Source organism: Ochotona princeps, chromosome 24 (assembly GCF_030435755.1).
Source record: "Ochotona princeps isolate mOchPri1 chromosome 24, mOchPri1.hap1, whole genome shotgun sequence".
Classification (NCBI taxonomy): domain Eukaryota; kingdom Metazoa; phylum Chordata; class Mammalia; order Lagomorpha; family Ochotonidae; genus Ochotona; species Ochotona princeps.
Window position 1 is genome coordinate 15,372,826 of NC_080855.1, and position 26,117 is coordinate 15,398,942.

The 26,117-nt window shown below is 45.5% G+C and overlaps 1 protein-coding gene across 1 annotated transcript in view; it reads left to right on the plus strand.

Moving 5' to 3' along the window:
• Nucleotides 1-1,962: 1,962 nt before the first annotated feature.
• SHISA9 (shisa family member 9) overlaps nt 1,963-26,117 on the plus strand; it is a 246,918-nt gene continuing 222,763 nt past the window's right edge. Inside the window, exons 1-2 of the mRNA XM_004586771.2 lie at nt 1,963-2,957; nt 13,576-13,703. Coding sequence (XP_004586828.2) covers nt 2,269-2,957; nt 13,576-13,703 — 817 coding nt within the window. The 5' untranslated portion in view covers nt 1,963-2,268. The remainder of the gene's footprint in view (nt 2,958-13,575; nt 13,704-26,117) is intronic.

Consider the following 26,117-nt stretch of genomic DNA (forward strand, 5'->3'; position numbering starts at 1 on the left):
TTTTATAGAGTTCCTATCTGAAGATGGGGAGATAGACAGCAATCACACACAATGCAGATTCAGGCAGACAATGGGTCTGCAAGCCTGTTTCAGGAAGGCATGGGGTGCAGTGTCCAGAATGCAAGCTCGAGAATCCAGTGTCTTGGGCACTTCCTAAGCCATCCTCTATAACCTGTGTAACGCCTTGGGGTTTTGCTCTTCCCCTGCTCTGGTGTGGGCTTGGGGATATTATCTGACACCAGAGAGTTAACTGAGATCCATCTCTCAGTGGTTGGGCAAATGCTTCCAGATTGTCTGCTGCATGCTAGGCACCGCTATGAGCTTCCATGAGGAGGTGATTTTAGAAGAAGCAGGCTTAGTGGGTATGTTGCAAGCACAGAATAAATGTCAGCTATCATTAGCTCTCACACACCGAGGCTGCAGTTTGTAGGATTCGCAAGGCGGCGGTGGGCGTGGGTTGCCAGTCATGACAGACATACCACACACTGTCCTATTTTGGGGATCCTATTCTAACGAACCGATGAAACAGTGGCACACCTTTCTTCAGGTGGGGATGGCATAGAAGACATTTCTCAATACAGCAAGTCTCCCAGGGGCTGTCACAGTCCTGGACCAAGCTTTCAACAAGGCCCCGTATATGTTTGCAAGTCCTTTTCCAAATGCCTAAAGGCAGTCACCCAAACAAGTTCCAGTCAGTCCTCCCACATGGTTGCAATAAAGGGGACCCCATATGTGGCTCACTCACAGGTTCTGTGAAACTCCCTCCTCTCCTCCCAAGCCCTTGGCTGCAGCCAAATGGAGAGGAGGGAGGTGAACGTATTACTTCCTTGCAAATCGTCCAGCCCACTGTTAAGTGTATACTTAGTTAATGTAATTAAAAACACAAAAACACCAAACGCCTGGGCGTGTGGAGAGCTAAATTTGGTGCAGCAGCTTTGGTGCAAATTCTGTTTTGGGGGCTCCCAGAGTCAAATTCAAGACGAGAGGAAGAAGTGGGAGAAATGAGAGAGGGCCGACGGATTGCTGGAATCTGCTAGAGGAGAGACAACAGATTTGGAAACGCAGAGAGGAGACCAGAGGCTGCAAACCCTGCAAGCGGTGCCGAGCTCCGCGGCGCCGGGTGAGGAGCTCCGGGTGAGGGCACTCTCTTTGGGCACAGGGAACTCGCTGGCTCCGGGGACCGAAACGCGGGGTTCCAGGTCCGGGAGGGTGACTGAGGTGGGGTGCCCGGGCCTTGCGCTGCGCCAGATTGGGGCGCGCAGAGGCAGCGCCACGGTGTGCCCCGTCGTGGAGCTCGCCGCGGGGGCGACGGAGCGGCAGGTGCTGAGGGTTGGGGGGAGTTTGAAGGAAACACCTTCCGGGAAGTGTAGACACCTGGGCTCCGTCCACTGCCCCTGCCCAACCCGGGAAGCTTCCACGGTTAGTTCACCCCCAGCCGCACTCCCCCGGGGGCTTCCCTCCCTCCCCCAGCAAAAGGGCTCGCCACTCCACCTTTCTGGCTCAGTCTGGGTCCTCGCTCTCTGCCCGGGTCGTGAGCGAGGCTGGGAAGGGCGCAGCTGGGGGCCAGGGGCAGGGCGGTGTGGAGACTGCGCCCAGTCTCTCACGGAGTCAAAGCCAGCTAGTGAGTCGGGGCCTCTCCCTTCTTCCTTGCTGGGCAGACGCCGGCCGCAAGCTCCTGCGCGCACACCCTTGAAAATGCCGCGGGCGGAGCCGCCTCTGCGCCCTGGACAGGTCTGAGCCGCGCCTCCCGACCAGAGAGGGCGCGGGAGGTCCCGCCGGCGTCCTCCACCTGACGGGAAAGCCAAGCCTTTCCTTCAAGGCTCGGCGGCTGCCGAGCTCGCTCCTCCCCGCCCGCCCCAGTCACCTCTCCCCGCGCCCCCGCCCCTCTCCTGCTGGCGCCCGCCCCGCGCCTCCTCAGCCCGCCCTCCCCCTCCCCCTCCCGCCTGCCCTCCCTTCATTCCACAAGTGTCGCTTCGCTCTCTCCGGCGCACTTGGCGAGCCGCTGAGGTGAGCGGCCGCGGCGCGGCGAGTCCGGAGCGGGCGGCTGAGGGGAGGCGCGGCCAGACCGGCGCTCCCCGCTTCTCCGCCCGCGTCTCCCCCTGTGTCCGCCGGACCTACACCCCACGCTTGCCCCCGCTCGTCCTCCCCCCGCACCCGGCTCCGCGCGCTCCTCCCCGGCCGGCCCCGCGCGCGGCGCGCTGGAGGCGAACGCGGGCTGAGCCGAGCGCAGTGGCCGCCGACCCCCGAGCACCCCGCGCCGCTCCCTGCATGTGCGGCCCGCGGTGGCTCGCAGCCCCCGGCAGCAGCCTCGGCAGCTTCGGCCGCGCCTCGAGAGGCGGCTGCAGCGGCGGCTCCAGTGGCGGCCGAGCGGCTGAGCCCGGGCTGGGAGACAGGATGCGCCGCGTCCTCCGGCTGCTCCTCGGCTGCTTCCTCACCGAGCTGTGCGCCCGCGTGTGCCGGGCGCAGGAGCGAGCGGGGCACGGGCAGCTGGCGCAACTGGGCGGCGTGCTGGTGCTGACGGGGGGCAACCGCTCCGGGGCCGTCTCAGGAGAGGTCGGCGAAGGCGTGGGGGTCTCGGACGCGCCCCCGACCCGGGCGCCCACGCCAGACTTCTGCCGCGGCTACTTCGATGTCATGGGCCAGTGGGACCCGCCGTTCAACTGCAGCTCGGGCGACTTCATCTTCTGCTGCGGGACTTGTGGCTTCCGGTTCTGCTGCACGTTTAAGAAGCGGCGGCTGAACCAAAGCACCTGCACCAACTACGACACGCCGCTCTGGCTCAACACCGGCAAGCCCCCCGCGCGCAAGGACGACCCCCTGCACGACCCCACCAAGGACAAGACCAACCTGATCGTCTACATCATCTGCGGGGTGGTGGCTGTCATGGTGCTGGTGGGCATCTTCACCAAGCTGGGGCTGGAGAAAGCGCACCGGCCCCAGAGGGAGCACATGTCCAGGTGGGCTGCCTCCCCTCCGCCCTCCCGTGCGGGCTTCGCTCTCCCTTCTTTCCCCTCCCCGCCGTCTCCCGGGCCTTGGCGCGGCCCCCTGGGCTCTCCACTGGGGGCCGACTCCCCGGAAGCCCACCTGGGCTTGCGGCGCGGCGATGGGGCGCAGGGCTCCGCGCAGGTGCAGGTGTGAGTGTGGCGGGGACCTCTGCCCCCTCGCCCAGCTGCCGACCACCGAGGAGGACTTGAGACCCGCGGTCCCTGGAGCTCCTGGCCCCCGAGGCTCGGCTTTGGGGTGTGTGTGAGGGGTGGTCCTCCATACCCTTCGGGGTCCAGAGCGAGCCTGTAGGTAAACAGGGGCGGGCGAGCCCCCGAGGGAAGGGGGGCGTGTGCGAGCCCGCGCGCGCGTGTGAGAGCGAGGGAGGGAGGGGGAGGAGTGAGTGCTGCCCGCACCTCGTACTCGCCTCCGGGAGGGAGTTGGGGTGTGTGTGTGTGGGGGGGGGGGTTGAGAACAAAGCCCAGCTTAGAGCGACCGCCTTTGGCCGCCGCAGCTCTCAGGTCCTCAGCTTGAGATCGCAGCTGCCCCTGCCCTGCCGTCCTCCAGGCACCCTTCTGCCCTGTCCCCTCTCCCTGCTCGGGACAGTGACGCTGACCGCGTCCTCCCCGTTCTGGCTGGCGTGGCCTCCAAGGGCCTGACCCCCCACTTCCTTGCGCGCCGCCGCCTTCACCCCGCTGGCACCCTGATTCGTCAACTTTGCCTGTGCCCGATTCATTATGCAAGTACCAGCTCTGCAAGGCGCAGCAGATGGGAGCAGGCATTTGGGGATTAATGAAGCTATTTGCCTTTTGCGTGTGTGTCTAAATCGCTCCACACAACTCAGTAACTTTGAAGGCAGAGGATGCAGCCGAGAACTTGGAACCCTGGGACCGGGGTGGGTGCGGGGAGGCCAGAGGTTGCTGTGCGGTCGCAGGCGCGGGTTAATAGAACTCACAAGTCACTCCCCCCGCCCCCCTCCCACGGCTGCAGGCTCAACATTTAACTGTCCCTTTTCAGAGTCTGGGCTTCTTAAGTCGCTGTCCTCCTCCCGTCCCTCCAACACGCCGCCTGGGGGGCTGTGTGCGCGCGTGTTGGTGCACGCGCTCCGTGTGTCTGCTGCCTACAAGATCTGAACAAAGAGACCCACCAAAAATAGGCAAAGGAACATCAGCACCACCTCACTAGTAATTATTTTCTATTTATACGCAGAGTATCCGATGCTGTCCCCATCCTGCTCCAGAGGGGGATAGTGGCGGTGCCGGTAGGGTAAGAGGTGAAGTTCTGGGTTCGGGTAGTCAGGGAGGTGTGAGTGAATGGTCAGCTCCTCAGGTACTGAAACCAGCTGCGGGGTGGGAGGGTGGGACCCACGAAGCCCAACTAGGAACGGAGTTCAGCCCTGGTCCCGCCCACCGCTTCCAAGGCCTCTCTTCTCCCTGCGCCCCCAGGTACCCTGTTCCCGTCCCCACCTGCCCTGCCTTGCACTTGGCTAGTTCAGTGGATCCAGCTGGTGAAGGTGAGGACAAGAAAGGCTTGCAGGACTGCGGCAGTGGGTACCACCTGGGTAGAAAAGATTACTCAGAGCCAGGTGGGCAGCTTTGCAGATTCCAGTGAAGGAACCCCTGCGGAAAGCTATCAGTCTTTCCCTCCAAACTGGCTCTTGAAGGAGGGGCAGTGGGAAGGTAGGGACGAAGCTCCCCCGGGACTGGAAGGCGCTTCACTCCCTCTGGGAACCAAATTCCTCCTCAGGTGTCCAAAAGCCCAAGCGGGACACAACTGCCTGGTCCTGCCCCCTTGCAGGGGGTGAAAAGGGACCACAGCTAAGCAGGTGGCAGCCACATTTTGCAGGTGCCAGGCTAGGCTAACTCGGAGGCATCATTTAGATGTCTTTAAGTCCTGCAGTTTAACTGCCCTGTATACCTTTGGAGTCTTCCAGAATGGTGTGCAAGTACACGCTTCTGAAGGGGGGAATTGTTAACCCCTTACTGTCAGTGTACAAGATATGATGTTCATTCAGCCCTGGCTGCTGCTGCTTAGGATTACCTGGAATGGTTTTCAAAATTAGTAGGTGAAAAAAATCCTGTTGCCAGGAGCCTGTGTTATTTAAATCAGAAACTCTAGCGTGGTGGTGGCAGCGGGGTGAGGGGGCTGGGCACAAAGCACCTTTTCCTTGAAACGCAATCCAGGAGATGCTTGTGTTTGTGCAATCCTGTTAAGGAAAAGGAAGTGGTACTGGCTGAGTGGAGTGCTGGATCCCAGGGATCGGACTAGCGGTGTGTGCACTCTCATTTAGTGCTCACAGGTACCTTATGGGCCAGGTGCTATTTTAATTCCCATTTACCTGTGACAAAAACAGTCATGGCTTAGGCGTCGCGCACCTCTTTGCCCAAGGTCGCAGAGCTAGGTAATTTAGTGTCTAGTCTCCTGGTTTCCGTTAGGCCCCCGCTTTGTGACCTGGCTGTGGTGCTGGGGCTGCCCCAGGTAACCTTCAAGGGCATCCTGTGTTCCCTCTGCAGTTCATCATTAGTGGCAGTGGGCTCATTATCTTTTGGCTGAAGGTGCTAAGGGATATGTATCTGGTAGCCTCCAAGTGAAGGGAGGCTTCGCTTAATTTTTCTCTGCAGCAGCTGTGAGAGACCCCAAGCTTGGATTGTTTGTCCACTTGTCTGAAGGTACAGGAAACACAAAGCGTGTCACTCTCTCCCCATTATCACTTTGGTACCTGGTAATGAGTGTGAACTTGTGGCCTCCAAAATGAGTTAGCGGGCTCAGAGAGCTGAATGTGTCCCAAGGTATGATTGGGAGAGGTAAGGCAATTCCAGGCCGGTAGCCACCAGGAGGCTTGTGTAAGAGCTTGTAAGAGCTGCAGTAAGCCCTTGGAGCTTCAGTAGCAGCAGCCTCCACCAAAGACTGTCTTTTTAAACAGCTCCTCCCCTTCTTTCATTCCTTATTTCAGAGGCAGAGAGCTCCCATCTGATGGTTTATTCCCTAAAAGCCTGTAATGATTGGGGCTGGTCTGGACCAAAGCCAGGATCTGGAATTCAGTCCAGGTGTCCCATATGTGTGGCAGGGACCCAATTTCTTGAGCCATCACCTGCTGCCTCTGTTAGCTGGTCTGTTAGCAGGAGGCTGGCATCTGGAGTCAGGGCTAGGAGCTAGGTGCGGAAGGCAGGTGCACTGATGTGGGATGGACCATCTTAGCTCTTAGGTTGATGCCTTCCCAAGCCATTACTGCTTCCGGGAAGCAGTGACTGAAAACTGGTAGCCAACGGTGGTTACCAAGCCATGCAGACATGTTTCATTTCATTTTTAACGTGTTTCTGCTTGTGCATTTTTGAAGTTTCCCTCTTCTTTTTGTTAACGGTGAAGAAGTTGAGACAACACGTTTGGGAGAAGAGCCAAGTGGCCTCCTCCTGTGTGTCCACCTCCAGGTTTCTCGAGCTCAGTGCTGTTGTTGTTTGGAGTAGGAGGATCCTTTGTCGTAGGGTTGTCCTGGGTATGACTGGGTGGTTGGCAGCAGCCCTGGCGTCTACCCACTAGATGCCAGTAGCACATGCCTGACACAGTTGTGATGGTGAAAAATAGCTCCAGGCATTGCCAGATGTCATTGGAGAGCGAAACCTCCTCTGAGAGCTGTGGGTCCAGAGTAAGAGTGATGGGGAGTTTGTCCTACTGGTTTTATTATTTTCTCCTTTCTTCCTGACTCTCTCATTGCTCCTTCTCTCCTTCTGCTTCTTCTGTGTTTTGATTTTTTTTTTGGCCCAAACATTTGAGGTGCTATTAAGTTCCCAGTGCTTCATCACAGGTTTCCTAAAAATATTGTCCCACATAACACAATTCCTTCTTCATGCTGAAGGCAAGCAAATACTCAAATTCTGTAAGATCACCGAATAGGCAGCCGTGTCACCAATATGCTGAAGAGCTTAGTTTTTCAACTCAGGATCTGGCCAAGGTCCATTGTATTTGGCTGTGAGGTCCAAGCTACACTCAATTGTCAACATTTAAAAACTGGGAGATGACACACAGAAAACCGAATTCCTGATTTCTCCTGAGAATGTGGTAGTCTGGTAACACTGTTCACAAGGGAAGTGCTGGTTGTGCTGAGCAGTGGGTAGCCGCTCCCTCTGAGGGAGATTCTGGGTTCCTCTCTGTCACCATCCCGCCCCATCAGTTTACTCAGATATGCTCCTTACAGCTCCCGGAGAGCTGGCCAGACAGGTCTGAACAGCATGGACTCCACTCACATGGCCTGGGATTTTGATTCCGTCTCAGCCACTTAATTGCTGTGTGGGAGGTTGCTTGACCTGAGTCTCCACTTCTTGCTTGTAGGTTGAACATTCACTGAAACTAGGCTTGGAGAGCAGAAAGCATAGGTCCTATCTCAAGGTCATTGCTTGGCAGCTTTGACCCTGTAATGCCATTCTTATGAAACCTTTCTGGCCTAGTATCTCTGAGGGATGCTGTTGTCAGTCATTCTGGGTTCTGCTGTGTTTATGTGTGCACTGACCAAAACTCCTCACCTCTCTGGCTTTGAGTTTTAATCCATGCTGGAGGATCTGGAAGAGGGTAAGTCTGTGGGACTACTTCAATGTGTTGCCAACTGTTGATTTAGAGGATGTTGGGGAACCTTGCTGGCTTTGTAGTGTCTCTGTAGACTTTATGTGTAAATCCCCATGTAATTGCATGCCCTTCCCGTGTGAGGTAGGTGCTATGCTAACCTGCCATTTACAGAAGCCCAGATTGCTTGCTCCAAGGACCAGCAAGGCCTCAGTGAGTGGAGGAGTTTGATTGAAACCTGGGCAGCGTGAGGCAGAGCCCAGGTCCTTGACCTCTACACTCTACCTTCTTTGAGTGGAAACCCACAGAACTTCAGTCTTCTCAGATCACAAAGAAGGGCTTAAGGCCCTGCAAACAACATCGCAAGCCAACAGCAGCCTGCAAACAACAGGTTGGTTCAAGGAGCCGCTGTGAGATCTGGATGTGGAGTGTTTCGTGCACCTGTTCCTGCCTGGCTCAGTCCTCTTGGAAGAGACATTAGATGAAAACCACCTCGTAGGCACAAGCACATGTTTGAAGTTCTGTCCGCTGGAAGCCAATGGAGAACATGTGTCCTCATTTTGCCCACCTTCAAACAGAATTGGAAATCCAAGCCTTGAGTTGCAGAGGACGGTGTCCAGCTTTCCAAACATACTTTAGCAAAGCTGAAGTTGCTTGCGAAGAAATGCGTCCAATGATGAATGTCTCCCTTCCCTTGCCCTTTCTCCTGTCTGCTGATTCCTCTGCAAGGTCCCCACCTTTCTGCATGTCACCACATGGATTTTAACAGCTTCCTGGACTGGAAAAAACAGTTATGTACACCTGTACTGGTGAATATTGTTGACGTGGTTTTATCTTGAAGAATTTTTTTTCCCCTTGTAGGCCATACTTTCTTCTGTTTGGACACCAAGTCTTTGCATTTTAAAAGTCAACTTTATTGTAGTGTAATTTGCACAGTGATATGCACACAGTGTGAAGGTACAATTTGATGAGCTTTGATCACTGTCTACATGTGTGTAGCCACTACGCAAGAAAGTCAGTGCATGCCCATTGCCTGTGATTTCTCAGGGATGCTTCTTGGGGAAGAAGAAATGCTCAGGACTCTTGTTCAAGTGTTAGAGTGAGAATGTGGTTTGGACACTGGGCCCCTTGGTGGCTTTGAAGATCTGGGACTGAGGTCTGTGAGCACACGCAAAGGTCTTCTGTTTGCTCGGTCATTGGAAGGAAAAGATGCAGCAGTTTGTTTTTTGCTCCTCTGCTATGCCCGTGACATTGGCTCAAATGCTTTTCTGCTGGAGAATTGCACAGTTGGCTTGTCCTTAGCACTTAGGTATCAGCTGCAGTGTCACCTTCTCTGAGGAGCCTTTGATCACTCAGGCTTAATTTCCTTCTGCCACACACACACACACACACACACACACTCACACACACACTCCAACTCATCATTCAGTGTTCTCTATTTCATTTTGCATTATGGTCTAAAATTTGCTTGTTTATTATCTGTCTTCTTCAGTTATCACTCGCAGTAAGGAATGCAAGAAAACTGTATTCTGAGTGCCTAAAATAAGGCATAACACATAGGAGTTCTGGATTCTGACTTCCTATTTGAAAGGCATAAGGAAGTATCTCCTCATTCATTCATTCATTCATTCATATATTCATGGGTATTTATTATTGATCACTGATCTTATAGCCAACACTGTCTTAAGAGCTGTGAAACAACAAAGAATAAAAAGAATGCAATCCCTGAGTCAAGTATCAGAAGGCAGGTAACACATGATGAAATGTACCATAAAATTGATGCTAAGTTGAACCTTATGGAATAGCCCATGTTTAATTACTTTCAACCTCAAAATTTGCAACATTTAACAAAGTTGTTCCAAACTGGGTTAAGGAGTATCAAAGAAAACTTTACTTTCCTGCCAAGATTAGGCAAGGTTCTCTTGAGAAGTGAAGCCAGTATGTAAAGGAAATGGGCTAGTTCCAAATCTACAGAGCTGTTGTCCCAGTACAAGACTAAATGGTCTCTTAGGAGCAAGGAGAACCACCGTCCCAGTGCCAAGGCACTCAGGCAGGATTCTGTCTTGTCTAGGCCCCAGAAGACAGTGTGAGGCTCACCTGCATCAGCACAGGTGCTCTAATGTATTCAGTTGACCCATTTATTGTTACTGTCATGCAAGAATACCCTTACAGAACCATCTGGAATAACCATGATCAAATACCTGGGCACACCACAGTTCAAGTGGTATTCTGGTCCAGTTGGCAATGTATATCACCCATCACAGAATCCTCAGGATCTTGCTATTCAGAGGGTGGCCTGAAAACCAGGAACATTCTTAGGCCACATATCAGATTATGCGGAATCAGTATCTGCATTATGGATGAGGAGCCCAGGTTTTTTGAATGAGTGTTAAACGTTTGAGAAACATCCAAACAGCGTGTTACAAATCAGTGATAGACCCTTGGGTATTTTTTTCACTGTAGTACATAGTTGGTTTCTTCATTCAGTAAAAATTTTAGGCACATCCTCATTGTAAAAAAAATTTTTCATACTGACCTGACAGTATGCATTCATTTTAGTCACAGTATATGCATATACATGTGAATAATGAATAGGTACACAATAAAGCATCCATCAGAAATTTGAAACTGGGCTGAAGGTGAAATATTTTAAAATGTATTGCTGATCATAATTTCATGCTGTCATTAGGTGGTATTTCAAAATATATTTACTGAGAGTGAAACTCATTGTTAATAAATAAATCATTGTGTTGAACACTCTTCATGAAACTTTGGATTCTTTTTGGTTGGCTTTGTTTGCATCTGAGTGGATCATCATTTTAGCCCTGCAAGAAACTACTGAAGAGCAGAGCCAATCCTATAGTTGGCCTGTGTTGGCACTACCTCCAGGCTGGGGTTTTGTTAAGGGGACTGGGTTTCCAGCCACATGGCTGCTTGGTGATGGTTAGTGTGGACATAGGAGGTGTCATAATCTGTACACCCCTTTTAGAGTCACAGATAGCCTAAGGACAGACTGTGATCCAGGAAGAGAGGTCCTGGAAGTCATCTTCCTTCATCTAGACTTCCTGATGCTCAGCCATTGATTTGGAGCTTCCCAGCATCAATGCACACATTCAGTGGATCCCTCACTTCTAGTGACCCAGCACAGAAAGTTCTGACATTTCTGGTCCCTATGCCAGTGGCATCCTTGCACTGAGATACCCACTTGTTGACAACCTGTGCAGGAAGTGGAGATGTTTCCAAATCCTTGTTTCCACTGCATTTTCTGGGAAGGTGGCCCTTGGGAGACGTGTCCCTGGGGTTGGGGCTGGAATTTAAACACATTTTGGCAGCTCAGGGGTTCTGCAGAAGGCAGTGGTGACCAAGTTCATTCATGAGAACATTCATCGTCACATCGCTATCTTTTTAAAAGCCTGACTATTTCAAAATTTGTGGGAGGCTCCTGTGAGAATCTGATGAGAGCAAAGACTTTTTGCTCAAAAAACTGCACACATTTTCCGCCCAATTTCAGAAAAAACTCCAATATTCTCTGAAGTGCACGAGGAAGAGCCTGTTAGAAGTCACCCAAGCAAGTTAGTTTAAGAGGTCTCTGTCCCTTGTCCCGAAAATTTTGTTTTGTGAAGTCTCTGAGTTCCAGACCCTGCTTATCCCACAGAGGCGGGGCAGCCAGGACATTAATTTCAGAGACATTCAAATTTGTGTCCCCTCATTTCCTCCACTGATGAGCTGGGTGCACCAGGCAGTTTTTCATTCTGTAAAAAAAAAATAAGTTGACAATAGTCCTTTGTCTTGTTGTACATTTACTGGCTTTCATGCTTGTTCTTCAACTACATAACCTCTTCCCTGCCCCCAGGGCTTTTTCTCCTGCTGGGATGTCTTCCTGGAATGCCCTTTCCAACATCTTGTGACCAAACTCTTTACACTACACAGGGATCAACTTGCATGTCATCTCCTGATCATTTCAAATAATTGTCTAATTCAGTGGTTTTCAGTGTAGTGACAGCATTTACCCCCACCGTCATGATTTGCTTCTGGTCCACTATCTGATACTGATAATATCACCTTAGAAGAAATTTTCCACATCCATTTGCAGCTGCTTTTCATTCCCCCTTCCCTACCTTAGTCCCTGACAAACATCAATTTGCTTTGTGTCTTTATGGCTTTTTCTGTTCTGGCCATTTGATATAAATGGAATCATATACTAGTGTGACTTTTTTTATCTGAGTTCTTTTCACCAAGCATAATGTCTTCTAGTCTCATCCATGTTGTAGAAGGAATCATTGCTTTTTTCCTTTTAATGGCTGCATAATATTCCATTTCATAGACTGTTCTGTATATCCACTCATCAGTTGATGGACATTTGGGTTGTTTGTGGCTGCTGTGAAAAAATATCACTTGGTCCAGCCTCTTTTTATCCTGTTATTTTTTTAAGAAATTATTTGAAGTCCTTGTTGATTTGCATGTTATTTAGTTTTATTCTGTCCTATAACACATAAATCATAGAAAGAATGAAACTTTGTCTTGCACACAGTTGTGCTCCAGGGTCATGGATAGTGGACAGCATGTGGTAGATATAATTTGGTAAATGAACGCATGGTTGAGAGCTGTTGTTATTCTCTTGTCTTGTCTTCTTTCCCCGTATTTCATGTGGGCTTTTGTGAACTTTTTAGTAAGTCCTATCTGAGACTTCGCAATGGTGGCATTTCTAGCCTTATTGGACTGTTGCACCGTAATGAGCCATTTCTTGTAATTTGAGGCTTTTGTTGTCCTAGCACCATCTCACACTGAGTGTGCAATAGGCTCACATAGAAGGCCTGTGAGAAAGCGATTGGCTAGGCTTTACTCCTGCAGTTTCTGACTCAGCGGGTCTGGATGGATTTGAAAATTTGCATCCTTGCGCGTTCTCCCAGTTGATACAGATGCTGCTCCGCTAATCCAAGGTGTGAGAAATGCTGCTTTCCATGCATACAAAATCTTCTTAAAGTTAATGGAGAATGTGTATGCTGAACAGGTGACACATGGATTTCAATTTTTTTTTGCATCAAAATAAACTTAACTTTTAATTCTGTTTTCCATGTACGTTTTGAAGTATGCTCTGATGGAGAGTGGTCATCCCTGCCACTGAGTGGGAGGTGGTGGTGCTTGTGTATGACATGTGTTGTTTTCTCCAGGGATGCGAGAGCCTCACACTTAGTGATAGGATCTTCTCTAGCAATGCATACACAAAAGAAGGACCCAATTGAGTCTTACGATAAAAACACAACTTATATAGAAGATATGCATGTACGTGTTGATACTCCAATATTGTTTTTATTCAAACATACTAATCTAAATAAGCATAAGATAGAAAGTGAAGAGAAAGAAGAATGCTGGTGGAATCTAACCTTAGGCTGTGATACCTGTTTTGACAGTTTCCTCTGATCTGCTCTATGTACAAACTCGGAGCTTCTTTCCTAAGTTTGTAGCTGATTGTGAAGGTCACCGATACAGGTTTCATGGTGGCTCCATTCCCTCCCCTGATACTCCGCGTCAAAGCCATGTTCACAAGCTCTGTGACCAGAGCCTGTTGACGCACCTCGCATGTGCAAGGGGTAAGAAGCCTTCAGTGGTCTTTTGTGCTGTCTGTTCAGTTGAGGCATGTAATATATTCGCATAGTATCAGGTTTGTGGTAAGTACTCTGTAAAAGTTAGCCATCGTTACTATTCTTGGACTGTGAAGGGACAATGTGTTGGTATCTGCGGCTAGATAGAACTCAATCTATGAAGTGGACATACATGTACTCATCATTTAACCCTCTCAACAATTCAATGAGATCTTTTTTGAAACTGGTGGTTGGGACGGTATGGGAGCTAACATATGTGAGTCCTCATGGAAACTCAAATTGCAGCGATTCCATGTATAACGTCTGGTGTTTCCTCCACTACCCCCTCACTAGAATGGTGTCTCTATGCATTAGAGTTGTTTCTTCGGTTCACAGGCACCATGGTCAGCTCCTAGCAGGTGTCACTCCTCATGTTTTAAATCCATTTCTCTTTCAGGGCCCTTGCGGATGTGATGAGACCCCAGGGGCACTGTAACACTGACCACATGGAGAGAGACCTTAACATTGTTGTTCACGTCCAGCATTATGAAAACATGGACACGAGGACTCCCATAAATAATCTACGTGAGTATAGCTGCATGGACTGGTTTTGATCTTGTCTGGTGACCTGGGTAGTGATTAAGACACCAGATTTCATGCCATGTGTTTGGGTTAATCAAGAGCTTCTTTTTGGGGACAAAGATTTTATTTCATCTCTTCTGGACGAAGCCCAGTTTGACAGCATCGGATTTGTTTTCTCTGGTAAAGAGTGATCTAGGGTTGTTTCATCATGTTTTGTGCCAGTTAGCTAGTAGATGCTATTTGATTGATTAAACTTATTTGATCTGTTAGCTGAGAATCCTCTTAGTTGGTTTACATTGGGTAGGTACTTAGTTTACCAGTGGATTATTTTTTTGGGGGGGGCTACATTTTGTTGATTCATCTTGATTGGGTCATCTGTTAGCCTCCAGATATATACCAGTGATAGCTTTTAGCGTTCATGCTGTTTTTAGTTAACCAGTACTGGTTCAGAAAGATGTCTGTCTTTTTCATAACTAGAGTTCCATTCAGATAATCCTCAAAATATTCCTTGTGTGTCGGGTGGAGGTGTTGAGTTATGATTGTGTTGTTTTGGGGTGTATATGACTCATACAAAATTGCTCTTCTAGGAAAAAGAGCCACATTTTCTATTGTATTCCAACAGAGCCTACTTGGGATCTTGGTATACTCCTCCAAATCTTTCAAAGATGTGTATGGTAATGGAGCTTTGGACCAATGAATGAGACGAGGAAAAATAAGATTGTTTGGATGTTGACAGCAGTGTGCTACCATGATTCTTCCTAGCCATTATGTGTTGAAACAGCCCCCACATGAAAGTACTGTGGAGTTCTTGGCTTGGAATAACAAAATGCAGACAAATCAAAGGGTGCATTTAGTTGTGGCTGGAGGCATCTGAACATAGGAACAGTTTTGGTGCCACCCATTTTTTACACTCTTGGATGCCTTTGCTGAGGTGATGCTGGGAGCTGCTTGGGTATTTTATTTGCTGAATTGTAGTTTTGAGTGAGCTGCTTGGTTGCAAATTTTTGTATTAGGGGGTAGAGGAAGTAATCTGTGGCATTTGCCATAGGTGATGTGAATTCTCTGATTTTGCATGCAGATGCAGTTTTCTTGTCTTGGGAAATTGTTACAGTGTGCTAGCAAAATCAAAGTTTGCCTGATTTGAAAAATAGGTTAACCAAATAGAGTTAGAATAGAATAATTGAATGCTATTAAATTGAATACTCAAATTCATCAAGTTAATGATTAGATTAAATGGGTAGTATAATTGTATTTATTATTTATTAAGCATTATGGTGTTATTTATGTACAAACTGGACCATAAGGTAATATATAAGTAGTTAAATTCAGAGAAAAATAAGCCTGTAATTGGAAATTTTATGATCAAATCACACAGCTTCCAAAGATAGGGTAGATGACACCAACTGTGACATGGATTGGGTAGAAATGAACTCATTGTCTTAGAGGCTACACTGTGAGGCAGCTTGAACCAGATACATATGTGTTTCCAAAGATTTTAAGTGAGTGAACATGCTGGTACAACAGAGAAACTGAGCCAGTCTTGAGCCCTGAGCTATACAAGGTGACTTGTTAATGAGTTTTGCATTAGATGTTTCAATACAGAGGATAATTTTGAGTCAATACTAAATGAAATAACACTCATTGAAGTCCTATAACTTTCATCATTCTATCAGGTAGAAAGGCAAGGAACATTAATGAATGCTGTTAATGGAGACTTCATTGAACTTTGTCCTGAAAATAAATTACTGCTTAGACACAGATACTGTTAGAGTCCGGGCCAAAGCCCCCGGACATCAGGGTGCGAGCCAGTCAACCCCCAGAGAATGACCAAGAGTCTCGCTAGTAATGCAAACAGCAAACAGAGTTTATTGCGCCAGCATGCTGGATCAGACCTCACTTGGGCACATAGACCAGCCAACCAGGGCGGTCGGACCTCGAACGGCACAAGACAGTAGCTTATATAGGCCCTTTGGGGCTGGAAAATACATCAAAAGTAACAACCTTAGACATGTTCATAACTTTATCGCCTTCAGGCACAGGGAACCTGTTCCGTTCCCAAACCCACTATCATCCCATTCTCACACCCTTATCTTCCTCCTGTTCTTGGGACCGGAGAAGAACTGTGCCCTTGCCTTCACAAAGTTGCAAGGCAGCAAAGAACAGATTTATCACTAAAGTGGAATCCTCCCAAAGTCCAGGCACCTCCTGGCCTAGCAAAGTAGCAGTTGTTCAGTACAAAGAAATCTCATACTGCCCAACAATAGCCACTGAACAATTCAAAGTCTCTTGTGATAAGCTTCCTTGGTGTATTGATGATTCTTGTGTTTGATCTAGATGTGTGTCTCAGTAGTCCGTGATCTACGCCAACGTAGAAGGTGTCTTGTAGTAGTCTCCTGGATAGAGATGTACTGGCAAAACCAGAGTATTTCTGGTCAACTTCAGAGAATTCTAGGGGAAATGTCATACACATTGTATTGCTGTGAGAGTTTCTATGGATATTAATTTCATGTGACCCTAACATTCTTGGGAACATCTGAATAAGAGAAATAGACATGGAACCCTTTCACAGGTTTACAACAGTCATTTTAATCCATATAACACTATATTCTGTAGATGATAGTAGCAGTTGCTTCCTGGTAATGTTTTTGTTTTAATTTTTATACTGTTACCGGTTCACAGGAACTTTCTATACATTTACAATGGAAACAAGCTGTATGTTCAGAAGAATGGATGATTTGGAGAATTCATTGAGAGGATCAGATTAGATTTTTTTATATTAATCCTTGCTAGGGGTTCAAAAAACCAATAAGCGTAACCAGTTCCTGGCTGATGGAAAAGTAAAGAAGGAATCTTATCTGGTAGCTGGTAAATTAGAACAGCCTTTCAGGGTAGGATCGGAATGCACCTGGTGGAGTTAAAACTCTTGTCTGTGTGACGAAGCACAATGGGGTGATGATAGCTCACAATAACCTGTTAGATATTTCCTGAGCAAATAAGGGCAAGGAGCTCCAGCATGCTAGTTGTACCTAGCGGCAAAGACAAGGAAGTGTGTGAATGGTACACTCTGTATGCCTGTTTTTGTAGTGTCACATTATATCACATATATATGTACAATTATACTTAATCAAAAGGAATTTAAAATGCGTTAAAATAGTATGGTAAAAGAAAATTGAAAACAGCAACACCAAAAGGGAGCTACAATGATTTGCTGTTACAAAAAAGGAAAAGAAAAATGCATCTGTTTCTGCTACACTGAGGGGATGCGTGTGTAGGTTGCTCTTCACTCACCAACCAAGCCACATTGGGGGATTCACTTGTTTCAACTTCAAAATCACTTCCCACTTCATTCAGCGACCCACTCACGTTTGCTTTAAGAGGATAATGATCCCATCCCATCCCTTGCTTCCTCCTCACCTGTGTAATACCAGTGCTGGGTCACTTCTGCTATTCCCTTATGCTATGGTCAAGTGTCAAGAGGTTCAACAATCAATACAGGTTCTTGGAAGGTGGGGGGAGGCGGAAAAGGACAAGGGTGAAAGCCAACAGGGAGAAGAGAACTCTGATACATTAATTTTTTTTCACCAACCTTTATCAATTTCTTGCTGTTGATTTTCTTCCCCCTGCGATATTAAAGACCTGCTTTTTTCCCCTGAAGACAAATTTTGTGCAGCTGATACTGTTCATGTCCCAGGCATTCAGTGGCATCGCCTAAAAATATTTAGTCTGATAATCAAAAGGGCTTTGACCTCTTTGATTAACAGGATGTAGATTACATGGAGATAGTGATTTTCTACGAGAAATGCTCCTTGGCTTTTGTGTAATTGGAATTTGCTTTTGAAGGCACATTTTGTCCTTATGTGCTGTCAGCATACACTGCCTCCCTTGTTCCAGCCTCCCTGCCTGCCTCTTTGGAGATGTAAATGCATGTTCCATGGGTCCTTAAGGCTGGGTGAAGGGCTGTGGGTACAACTTGCATCCCTGTTTCTCAAATTTGTAGGGCTAATAGCACATTTATGAAATAAGAGTTTTATTTTGGAATGGTTTTATGGGCAAATAAGGTGCAAAGTTGATACTCAGAATTCTGCATGTGCCCTTTCTGCCCTGGGTGGTATCTTATGTTATGGGGACACACCTGTCAAAACTAGGAAGTCACCGTTGATCCATTCCTTTTAGCTTAAATATAGCCATTGTTTGAACCTGGCTGGCTTCTTCACAAATGTCTCTTTTCTGTCCCATGATCAGATGTCTGTGTCTGGTATAATTGATAGCAGAATTTTGGTTACATAGTATTGTATAATAATGCTGTGAAAGGATGGAAAAAAGCATTAAGTAAAGCAGCAGCAGTTACAAAGCCTTCTTGGTCTTGGTGCAAAAAGTATCTCCCAGTGTCTATAAAAATATCCACATAAAACTGTTCACCAGGGGGCAGGCGTTTGGTGCAGCAGTTAAGTTGCCGCTTGGGATGTCTGTATCCCGTATTGGAATGCTTGGATTTAAGTTCTGGCCCTGCTTTCAACTCCAACATGCTGCCATAGAAGACCGTGCAAGGCAGAGGTGATGTCTTGGAGCCCTGACACTCACTTGGAGAGCTCAGATTGAATTATAGGTTCTGTTTTTTTGCCTAGCTTAGTTCTAGCCATTTCAAGCATTTCAGGAAGTAACCAGCAGATGGAAGACCCGTTCCCCTTTGATTTTCAAATAAGAAAAATGAAAAGAAAGACTCTTAAGAGAAAGAGCTTCCACCATGTCAGTGCTGAAATGCAACCACATGCTGTCATGGCATTGCTATGGTATGTGTTCATGGGAAGTTGGCCTATGTTTCATGGCCACTTGCAACTTCTCTTTGGAACTGGGTTGATGGTGCTACCTATTATATGGGATAATTTGATCAGGTGATATTTGACTCCAAAATGAAAAACTATTATGCTTTAAGACATAAAATCCATTAGAAAGAGAAGGGTCCTTTTTTGGCCACCCTGCCCTCTTTTCTAGGATGACACCCAGTGGGTTTACAAGTAATCAGACACATGGGCTAGTTGCTGAAGAGGTTGTATGGCTCCTATCTAGGACCATTTCCTTGCCCATGTTTACTAGGTTTCCTGGCAAGTCTCACATTTGACTTTTAGAAATATTGACCTGACCATTCACAAACATTAAAAAAAAAACTGGAAGGAGTTTCCTGACCATTGCAGGCAAGAAAGTAAATAGATAATATGAGTATATAAGAATAAAAAATGATAAACTGGATAGACTTTTCTTTTTTTTATTGGAAAGGTAGATAAGGCTTACAGAGAGAAGGAAAAACAAAGATTCTTCATCCACTGGTTCACTCCCCAGGTGGCCGCAATGGCTAGAGTTGAGCTGACCTGAGCCAGGAACTAGGGGCTTCCTCCGAGTGAGTGTGAGTGCAGGGTCCCAGGATTTTGGGCCATCCTCTGCTGCTTTCCCAGGCCACAGCAGGGAGCTGGGTGGAAAGTGGAGCAGCCAGGACACGAACTGATGCCCCTATGGGATTATGGTGCATGCAAGGTGAGGATTTATCCTTTGAGCCATTGTACTGGACCCAATGATAGATTATTTTAACATTGACTCATTTGGATAGTAAGTAAACTTGTATACTTCATATCCTCAAAATCTTATTAGGTTGACACTAATATTTTCACCATCATAAAGATAGGAACACTTAGGTATGGAGGGGGTGAATCTGCTTGCATAAAACTTGTCAAGATGTGAAGTGATTGAGCTGGGATTGAACTTGAGACAGTAGCACCACTTGTCTGTAACTGTAAGCTAGCACAACACATTTCCTCTGCTTAAGGTACTGATGCTTGCCAAATGGGTAGGTCTTTCTGCTGAGGTAGGACTTGTTGAAGAAAATACAAGTGAACTGAAAGATCCATTGGCACACTGAGCAAGAAAACTTTCCACAATATAGACACCCAGTTTACTATCTTGTGGTCAGTCCTCCTGTTGTGAGGTTATGACTAACACTTACAGAGTACTTGCTCCATGCCAGGCACCGTATTCAATGTTTTGAATATATTAGCCTACTTGGTACCCAAAACAGAGTTCAGGGATCCTGGCTCAATTTTGCCCCAGGACCTTTGTACTGGCCATTTAGTTCCCACACCAGCCTGCTCCCAGATCACTGTGTCTGGTCTTTTCCCAGTCACATGCTACACTGTCCACCATCCCTCTCCCCCGAACCCCCTTTAGTAGTTATCTCCTTGCTTTACTTCCTTCTTTAACTTTGGCCCACAAATCATCCACTGTTTTGTATTTCCCTATGGTTTTCTTCATTACATTTTGTTCTGTTTGAAATGGTCTTACTCATTATTCTGCTCATGCCTCTTCTATGCCAATATTAGCCTCCTGGGAGAAAGTGCTTTTCATTGTGATAGCTGCACCTCTCACCAGAAACAAGGCTGGCTTGTGGCAGAGGCTCCATAATTTTTTTTTGCCCAGTCAATGAAAAAGCCTATGGAAGAGGCATCATTATTCTAGTTGTGTGTGGAAATAAGAGAACTCATTCAAGTTATATGATGACTAAGATTGGCTTTTAAGATACTCCAGGAAAGTATAAAATTGCAGGAGGTGGTAGATGAAACAAAATTGGAAATATTTCAAGAGTCCTTGAAGGTGGGTGACCAAATATGTGGAAATTTGTTATTCTGTTCTCTGTATGTTTTTATGTTTATTTCAAAAATACATCTAATGAAAGCCTCCAATTTATAAAAAGTTGTCCAAAACTTCATAGTTAACAAGGAAAGGGACCAGGATTCAAATCTTGGTTTGAGCGCACAGGGATTTACTGGATGTCCATGCTTTGTGTCTAACATTCAGGCCTCAGGATGAGTAGAAATTGGAATGACTCTGTGAAGTTCAGTGTGTGGAGGAGGTAAAGCATCGTAGTGCTTCCTGTATGTGCTCTGTTGCTGTGTGTTACTTCAATTGCAGAGAGAGAGAGGGAGGGAGAATGGTCTAGCTTTCTCAAGATCAGCTGTCTAAACTCAGTGCATTCAGTTGAATGGAGTAGAAAGTACTTCAGGGTTTTTCCTTGGGATGCAGTGCGACACATTTCCAAGGAGGTGGGCAGGTAGACTCCTGTTTTAATCTTCCATGGGAGCTGGCAAACATGCACTTGTTTTTCTCTTACCTCCTCTATCTAGTGCTTAAAATACAGTGAGAGTTCTAGAGATATTTGTTGATGAATGAATGAATGTGTGCATGGGTCTTGAGCTCAAGCGCCACAAAAAAATCCTCCAGAACCTTGAATAGCATCTTTGCAATTTTGAGTTTTGAAGCAACTTGGCTAATCTTGACTCATGTGGGTTAACTTACTTGTGCAGCCATAACTGCCAATATGCTTGTATCTGAAACTCCAATGTTCTTTTTCTACTAGGACAGACTAGTAGCTTCACTTGTGGATGTATGAGTCTAGTGGTTTGAATACATGGGTTAATAAAGTAGTTAACAGAGGTGGAGGTGGTGTATACTTGAATAGCTGACAAGCATTTGTGGTCTTGGAGCAGTAGCCTGACATGCATTTAAGTGGATTTAAAGTGTTACAGATGAGTGTCTGACAGGTGAAGATGCTCATCAAATGTGTATATAATGACTTAGAGGCAGTGTGATGAGGAAGTAGGGTGTATGGATTGAGTACATAGACAATTAGTGTGTTGGTTCTGTCCCTCATTAGCTATGCATTCTTGGAAAAGTTAGGAATATGTGAATTGACACAGATAATGATCTTACTGTCTGGTAACAAGTCCTGGTTTTACTGCTGTTGTTTGTGGATGAGGGAATATTGGTGTATATGTAGTTTGCTGAGAGACAAGGATGTAGATCAGCATGGATTTCCTGTGAAAATGTTTTCACTCTGTGTGCCAGTTGGTAACACAACTTGTGTGTACATGTGTGTGTGTGTTCATTACTACTGATGTGTTTGATGTAAATTGGAACTGAAAAAACTGTCGAATCCTTCCTAAGAAATAGTTCAGATGGAGCATCTGTGACATTCTCAGCCATTTGCGCTTGTCTTATGTTTTTCTTCTCTTCCCATTTAAAACACATGGGCTTTTATTCTCCTAGGAATATTGGTTTGAATATTTTATACTAGCAGACCAGGCCATAGATAAATTCTTATATGTCCACTCACAAAGTGAGATTGTGTGTGTGTGTGTGTGTGTGTGTGCGTGCGCGCGTGCACGCGCAAGCCCTTAAAGGAAAAAAAATATCACTTTCTGTAAATCATCTCCTGGACTCTTCTCAAAAATTGCTACTAATGCTGACCACATGGCGCTGCCTAATTAGATTTGCATCACTTTGCCGAAGTGCTTCCAACCAGCTGTAGGTCTATTTGTAAAGAAAGCATAAGTGTTCAACACAGTGTCTGGTTCAGTTAAAAGATGCCAAGTTCTGTTCCTTCCATACAAAAGAAAGCCTATTCTTGGACACATTACTTTTGGGAGGGAATTTCTATTTATAAAACAATATTTAGAGATGTGACTTGCCTATGGTATTATTGACACTTGGCATGATAAAAAGGAATAATCAAGAAGACAAGAGTGTGTATTTTTTCTGGACTTAACGTTTATGATCCTTTCCTAGGGATCCAACTGAGTGATCCACCAGATTCCCACTAACAAAAAATTTCCAAGTAGTATGATAGGGATCCACCCAGGGTGCCTTGGGAGATGGCAGAAGCTGTCCACAAAGCATCTGGGTCTGGAGGAGAGGGAAGAGCTTGGAAAGCTTTTTCCTGAGCATCCAATATTTTGTTCTGAATGTTGTGCCCTGCAACTTTCTGTGGAATGGTGGGAAGCAGAGCAAAAAATGTTCCTGTGCTGACTTTACTAACTTTTGATTGAGAGGAGAGCTGTGAATCATAGCCTATAGAGCTATCTTCTGGGTCTGAGAAGTTTAGATCAACTGGGTATAGGGAGAAGGGTGATTTCTTTGTTTAGAGTTATAGTATTTTTATAGGAAAATGTGAAAGTCAGGTCTGACATGACAAGAAGCCAGCTCTCAGGAGTTGAATATAGATTTTTGTTGAGAATACCTTCAGTTCACTTAATCTGCTGTTCTTCTCTTGAATAGGTCAGTGTTCAATTGTTTCTTCTTTTAAAATTAACAGCCAGTATGAAACTAAGCAATACAGTTAATATCATAATGCATATATTAAAAATAATTAATAAGAAGGCTTTAGGAAACTGCCTTAAAAATCCCAATAAGCATTCTCAATAAAGTTAATTACAAGTTGAAAAGGAAATTCCATTATGCCAGTCTGAGAATGCATTTAATGAAACAAAGTGTAATCATAATCTGAATTTTTCATTAAATAGAGTCTTAAACTCATTAATTTAGGCATTAGGCCTGGAATTCAGTGCTCTGGTAAGGCTGTCCATCTCAAGCAGAGCCCGTATTTTATTCACAGAAGCCTACCCTAGGTTTTGTAAAAAGGGAGACTGGCCCAGGAGACCCTAGATCTGTCCACGGTTCTGAATTTGCTATGCAGCTGGCACGCCCAACCAGAAAACACCATCTGTCTCACAGAATTTTGGGATTGGAGGGAACTTTGCATATCATCTTGCCCTTTGGTATACTGCATTTCTGATTCCAAAATTTATTAAAAATGTGAAAAATGATAACTGAGAATCAGCATGGATTTTTTTTCCTCCCAAAAGGAAATTAAGTAAAAAGCAACTGTTGCATACTATTATCAATCTATTAAAGATTTAGACATTTCACACCCCAGATTTATGTAAAAAAATTAGTTCTTAAAAAAATCAGTGTTTAAATCTAATGTAGTTAGGTTCATGAAAAACTCGTTTCACTATCCTTATTTTTGTCTTATTCCATCCTGCCCCCACCCAATAAGTTGAAAAGCAGAATATAGTTTTGCATTTCTGTTTGCTCATTGAGTTTCTACTAAGTTCTGGACAGTGGAGCTTGATGCTAAGGATCCAGAAATTTGAAAAGAATGTGTGTGTGTGAGTGTGTGTGTGTGTGTGTGTGTGTGCAAGAGAGAGCTTGTATACTTGTGTGTGCATGTATTCATGTATGCACACACAAAAAGGTGCTTCAGAAAGTTTGTGGAGGAATATCATTAAAGATAGTTTTTTTGGTGCCAAACTTTTAAAAATGCCATAATAATTTTTCATAATGCACATTTCCATGAACTTTTTGAATATATATACAATGACTATATATATATATATAATGTCATAGTGTTTATGTATAGTCTGCCCTTAGTGGTATACAAAAGTGGAGTTAAGATCCAGGAAAATGTGTGGGGTTTAGTTACGTGACTAAGTATTGGCTGATCAATATTGGTTTTAAAATTACTAGTACTGATCACAGTAGTTATCCACAGTGCAGTTAGTGATGTGAAAGGAAAGGTGACCAGGAATATGTGATTTCCTGAGCCAGCACTATCTGGTTTAGTAGCACTACACTTTGATGCCTTACCTGCTCTCCAAAAGAGTCCCTTTGAAATATTCAGATATTCCTGCCCTTTTTACAAAGTATTGAATTTCCAAGAGCCTGAGACTTGGAATTTGTGCAAGAAAACCTTGTATTATTTGCTTTTCTTTATTGAGTGGTAACCAGAAATGAAGGAAGCACATCATTTTTCTGAGTCATTATTGCAAAAAAATTAATGCATATCCTCAGAGTCATAGAAGGTCATCAGTCAAACAATCCTTCCATACTAGCTGACAAAGGAGTTACATAAGCATATTTAAAAACTGCTCCTTAGAAACACTTTTGTTCTTTGAATCAGCTTAGAGGTTGTTGGGTTCAGATCCCTGTACTTTTTTTTTTTTTAATATATTTTAAATGTACCTCACTTGCTTTCAACACAGAGACTTCACAATTGACATTCCCTTTGACTATAATGCTCTTCCCCTGTTTTCTGCACATGTGGCTCCTCCCATGGTCTAAGTCTTGCCTCCACAGTTATCACCTAGAGAATTTTTTTTTAAATCATGGGGTAGAACCTACTGCTTTCTCTCTAGTAAGTCATTATTTTATTTTCATCACTGCTTGTGTCATGATCATAAGTCATCTTATTGACTTGTTTCTTTTTTGTCTACCCTCATGGAGTGTCAACTCCTTGAGACCAGGGACCTTGTCCATCTTGTCTCCTACTGCAGCCCAGGGTCTGTGTCTGGACCTGGAACACAGTAGATGCTTGTAAAAATTTACAGCATGAACGAATGCTGTCACCATGTGGTACTGGGTCATTTTGTCGAGAAATTTCTCTTGTTACTTTTTCATTGCCAACTCATCAGGGGTTTTATTTCTTTAAACCTTTGGTGGTGTTATCTGAATTTAACAAACGGGAAATTACCAAGAGAAGTTGTGTATACTTAAAAGTTTATGAATACATATGCTATCATTACCTGGTAGTTATGAAATGTCAGACAAAGGCAGTGTTTCCAAAGTTGAGTCCACCAATTCAATCACAATTCATTTTTTTTCAATAGCATTTTCTGCTGTTTCGTTTCTTTGGCATCTGTGTCTCACATGTTGGCTCATAACATTCTTATCCATGCTGACTTGCAGTTGCATTAGCATGAAAGCAAACTAAGGAGGGAATTGCCTGTGTTTAATATTTATGAAATGACTATATTGTGTTGATATGGATAATAAAAAAAAAAACCCCAGCTCTGGTGAGGCAAAGTAACCTTAATAATCCCCTGCTTAGGATCACAATATTGATTTTAGTGCATTGCCAGATGGACTATCAAATATCCAGCAGCTATGTTTCACATTTAATTATTATATTTAAAGGGAAGCCTTAAAACCCAGAGGGAGGAGATGGTAGGTACAAAGGAAAAACATAAAAACAAATCCAGAGATCCATTTCACATCCTGTAATTGAGCACTCATCCCATAGTAAGCCTCAAGTGCTGGCTTATCTGTGGTTACAACAGAATATTTACTCTGACCCTTTGACTCTGAATCTAGAAATGTCCCAAATATGCCACCCAATCTACACTCCTCACCCCGTAACAAAATCAGGCCAAGCTAAGAAAAGCACTTAAGAACAAGATTCAGCCTCTGGATTTTCCTTTGAGAATCTTGGAGGGTCTCCTACCTCCCAGGGACTTGACAGTATCAGAGAGAGAGAGATGTCAGTAGATAAGAAGGAATATGTTATATTGCAGGTAGAGTGGATGGAGAGTAAAGCCATTCCTGTTCATTTCCTCTTGGCTTTTGAGCTTTGTGTCTCATTGTGATTGCCCATTTTATTAAGCAATCCTTCTATTTATTTTGAAGATTTGCTTTATTTTTATTACAAAGTCAGATATACAGAGAGGAGGAGAGACAGAGAGGAAAAGATCTTTGATCCAATGATCACTCCCCAACTGGCCACCACGGCTGGAGCTGAGCCGATCAGAAGCCGGGAAC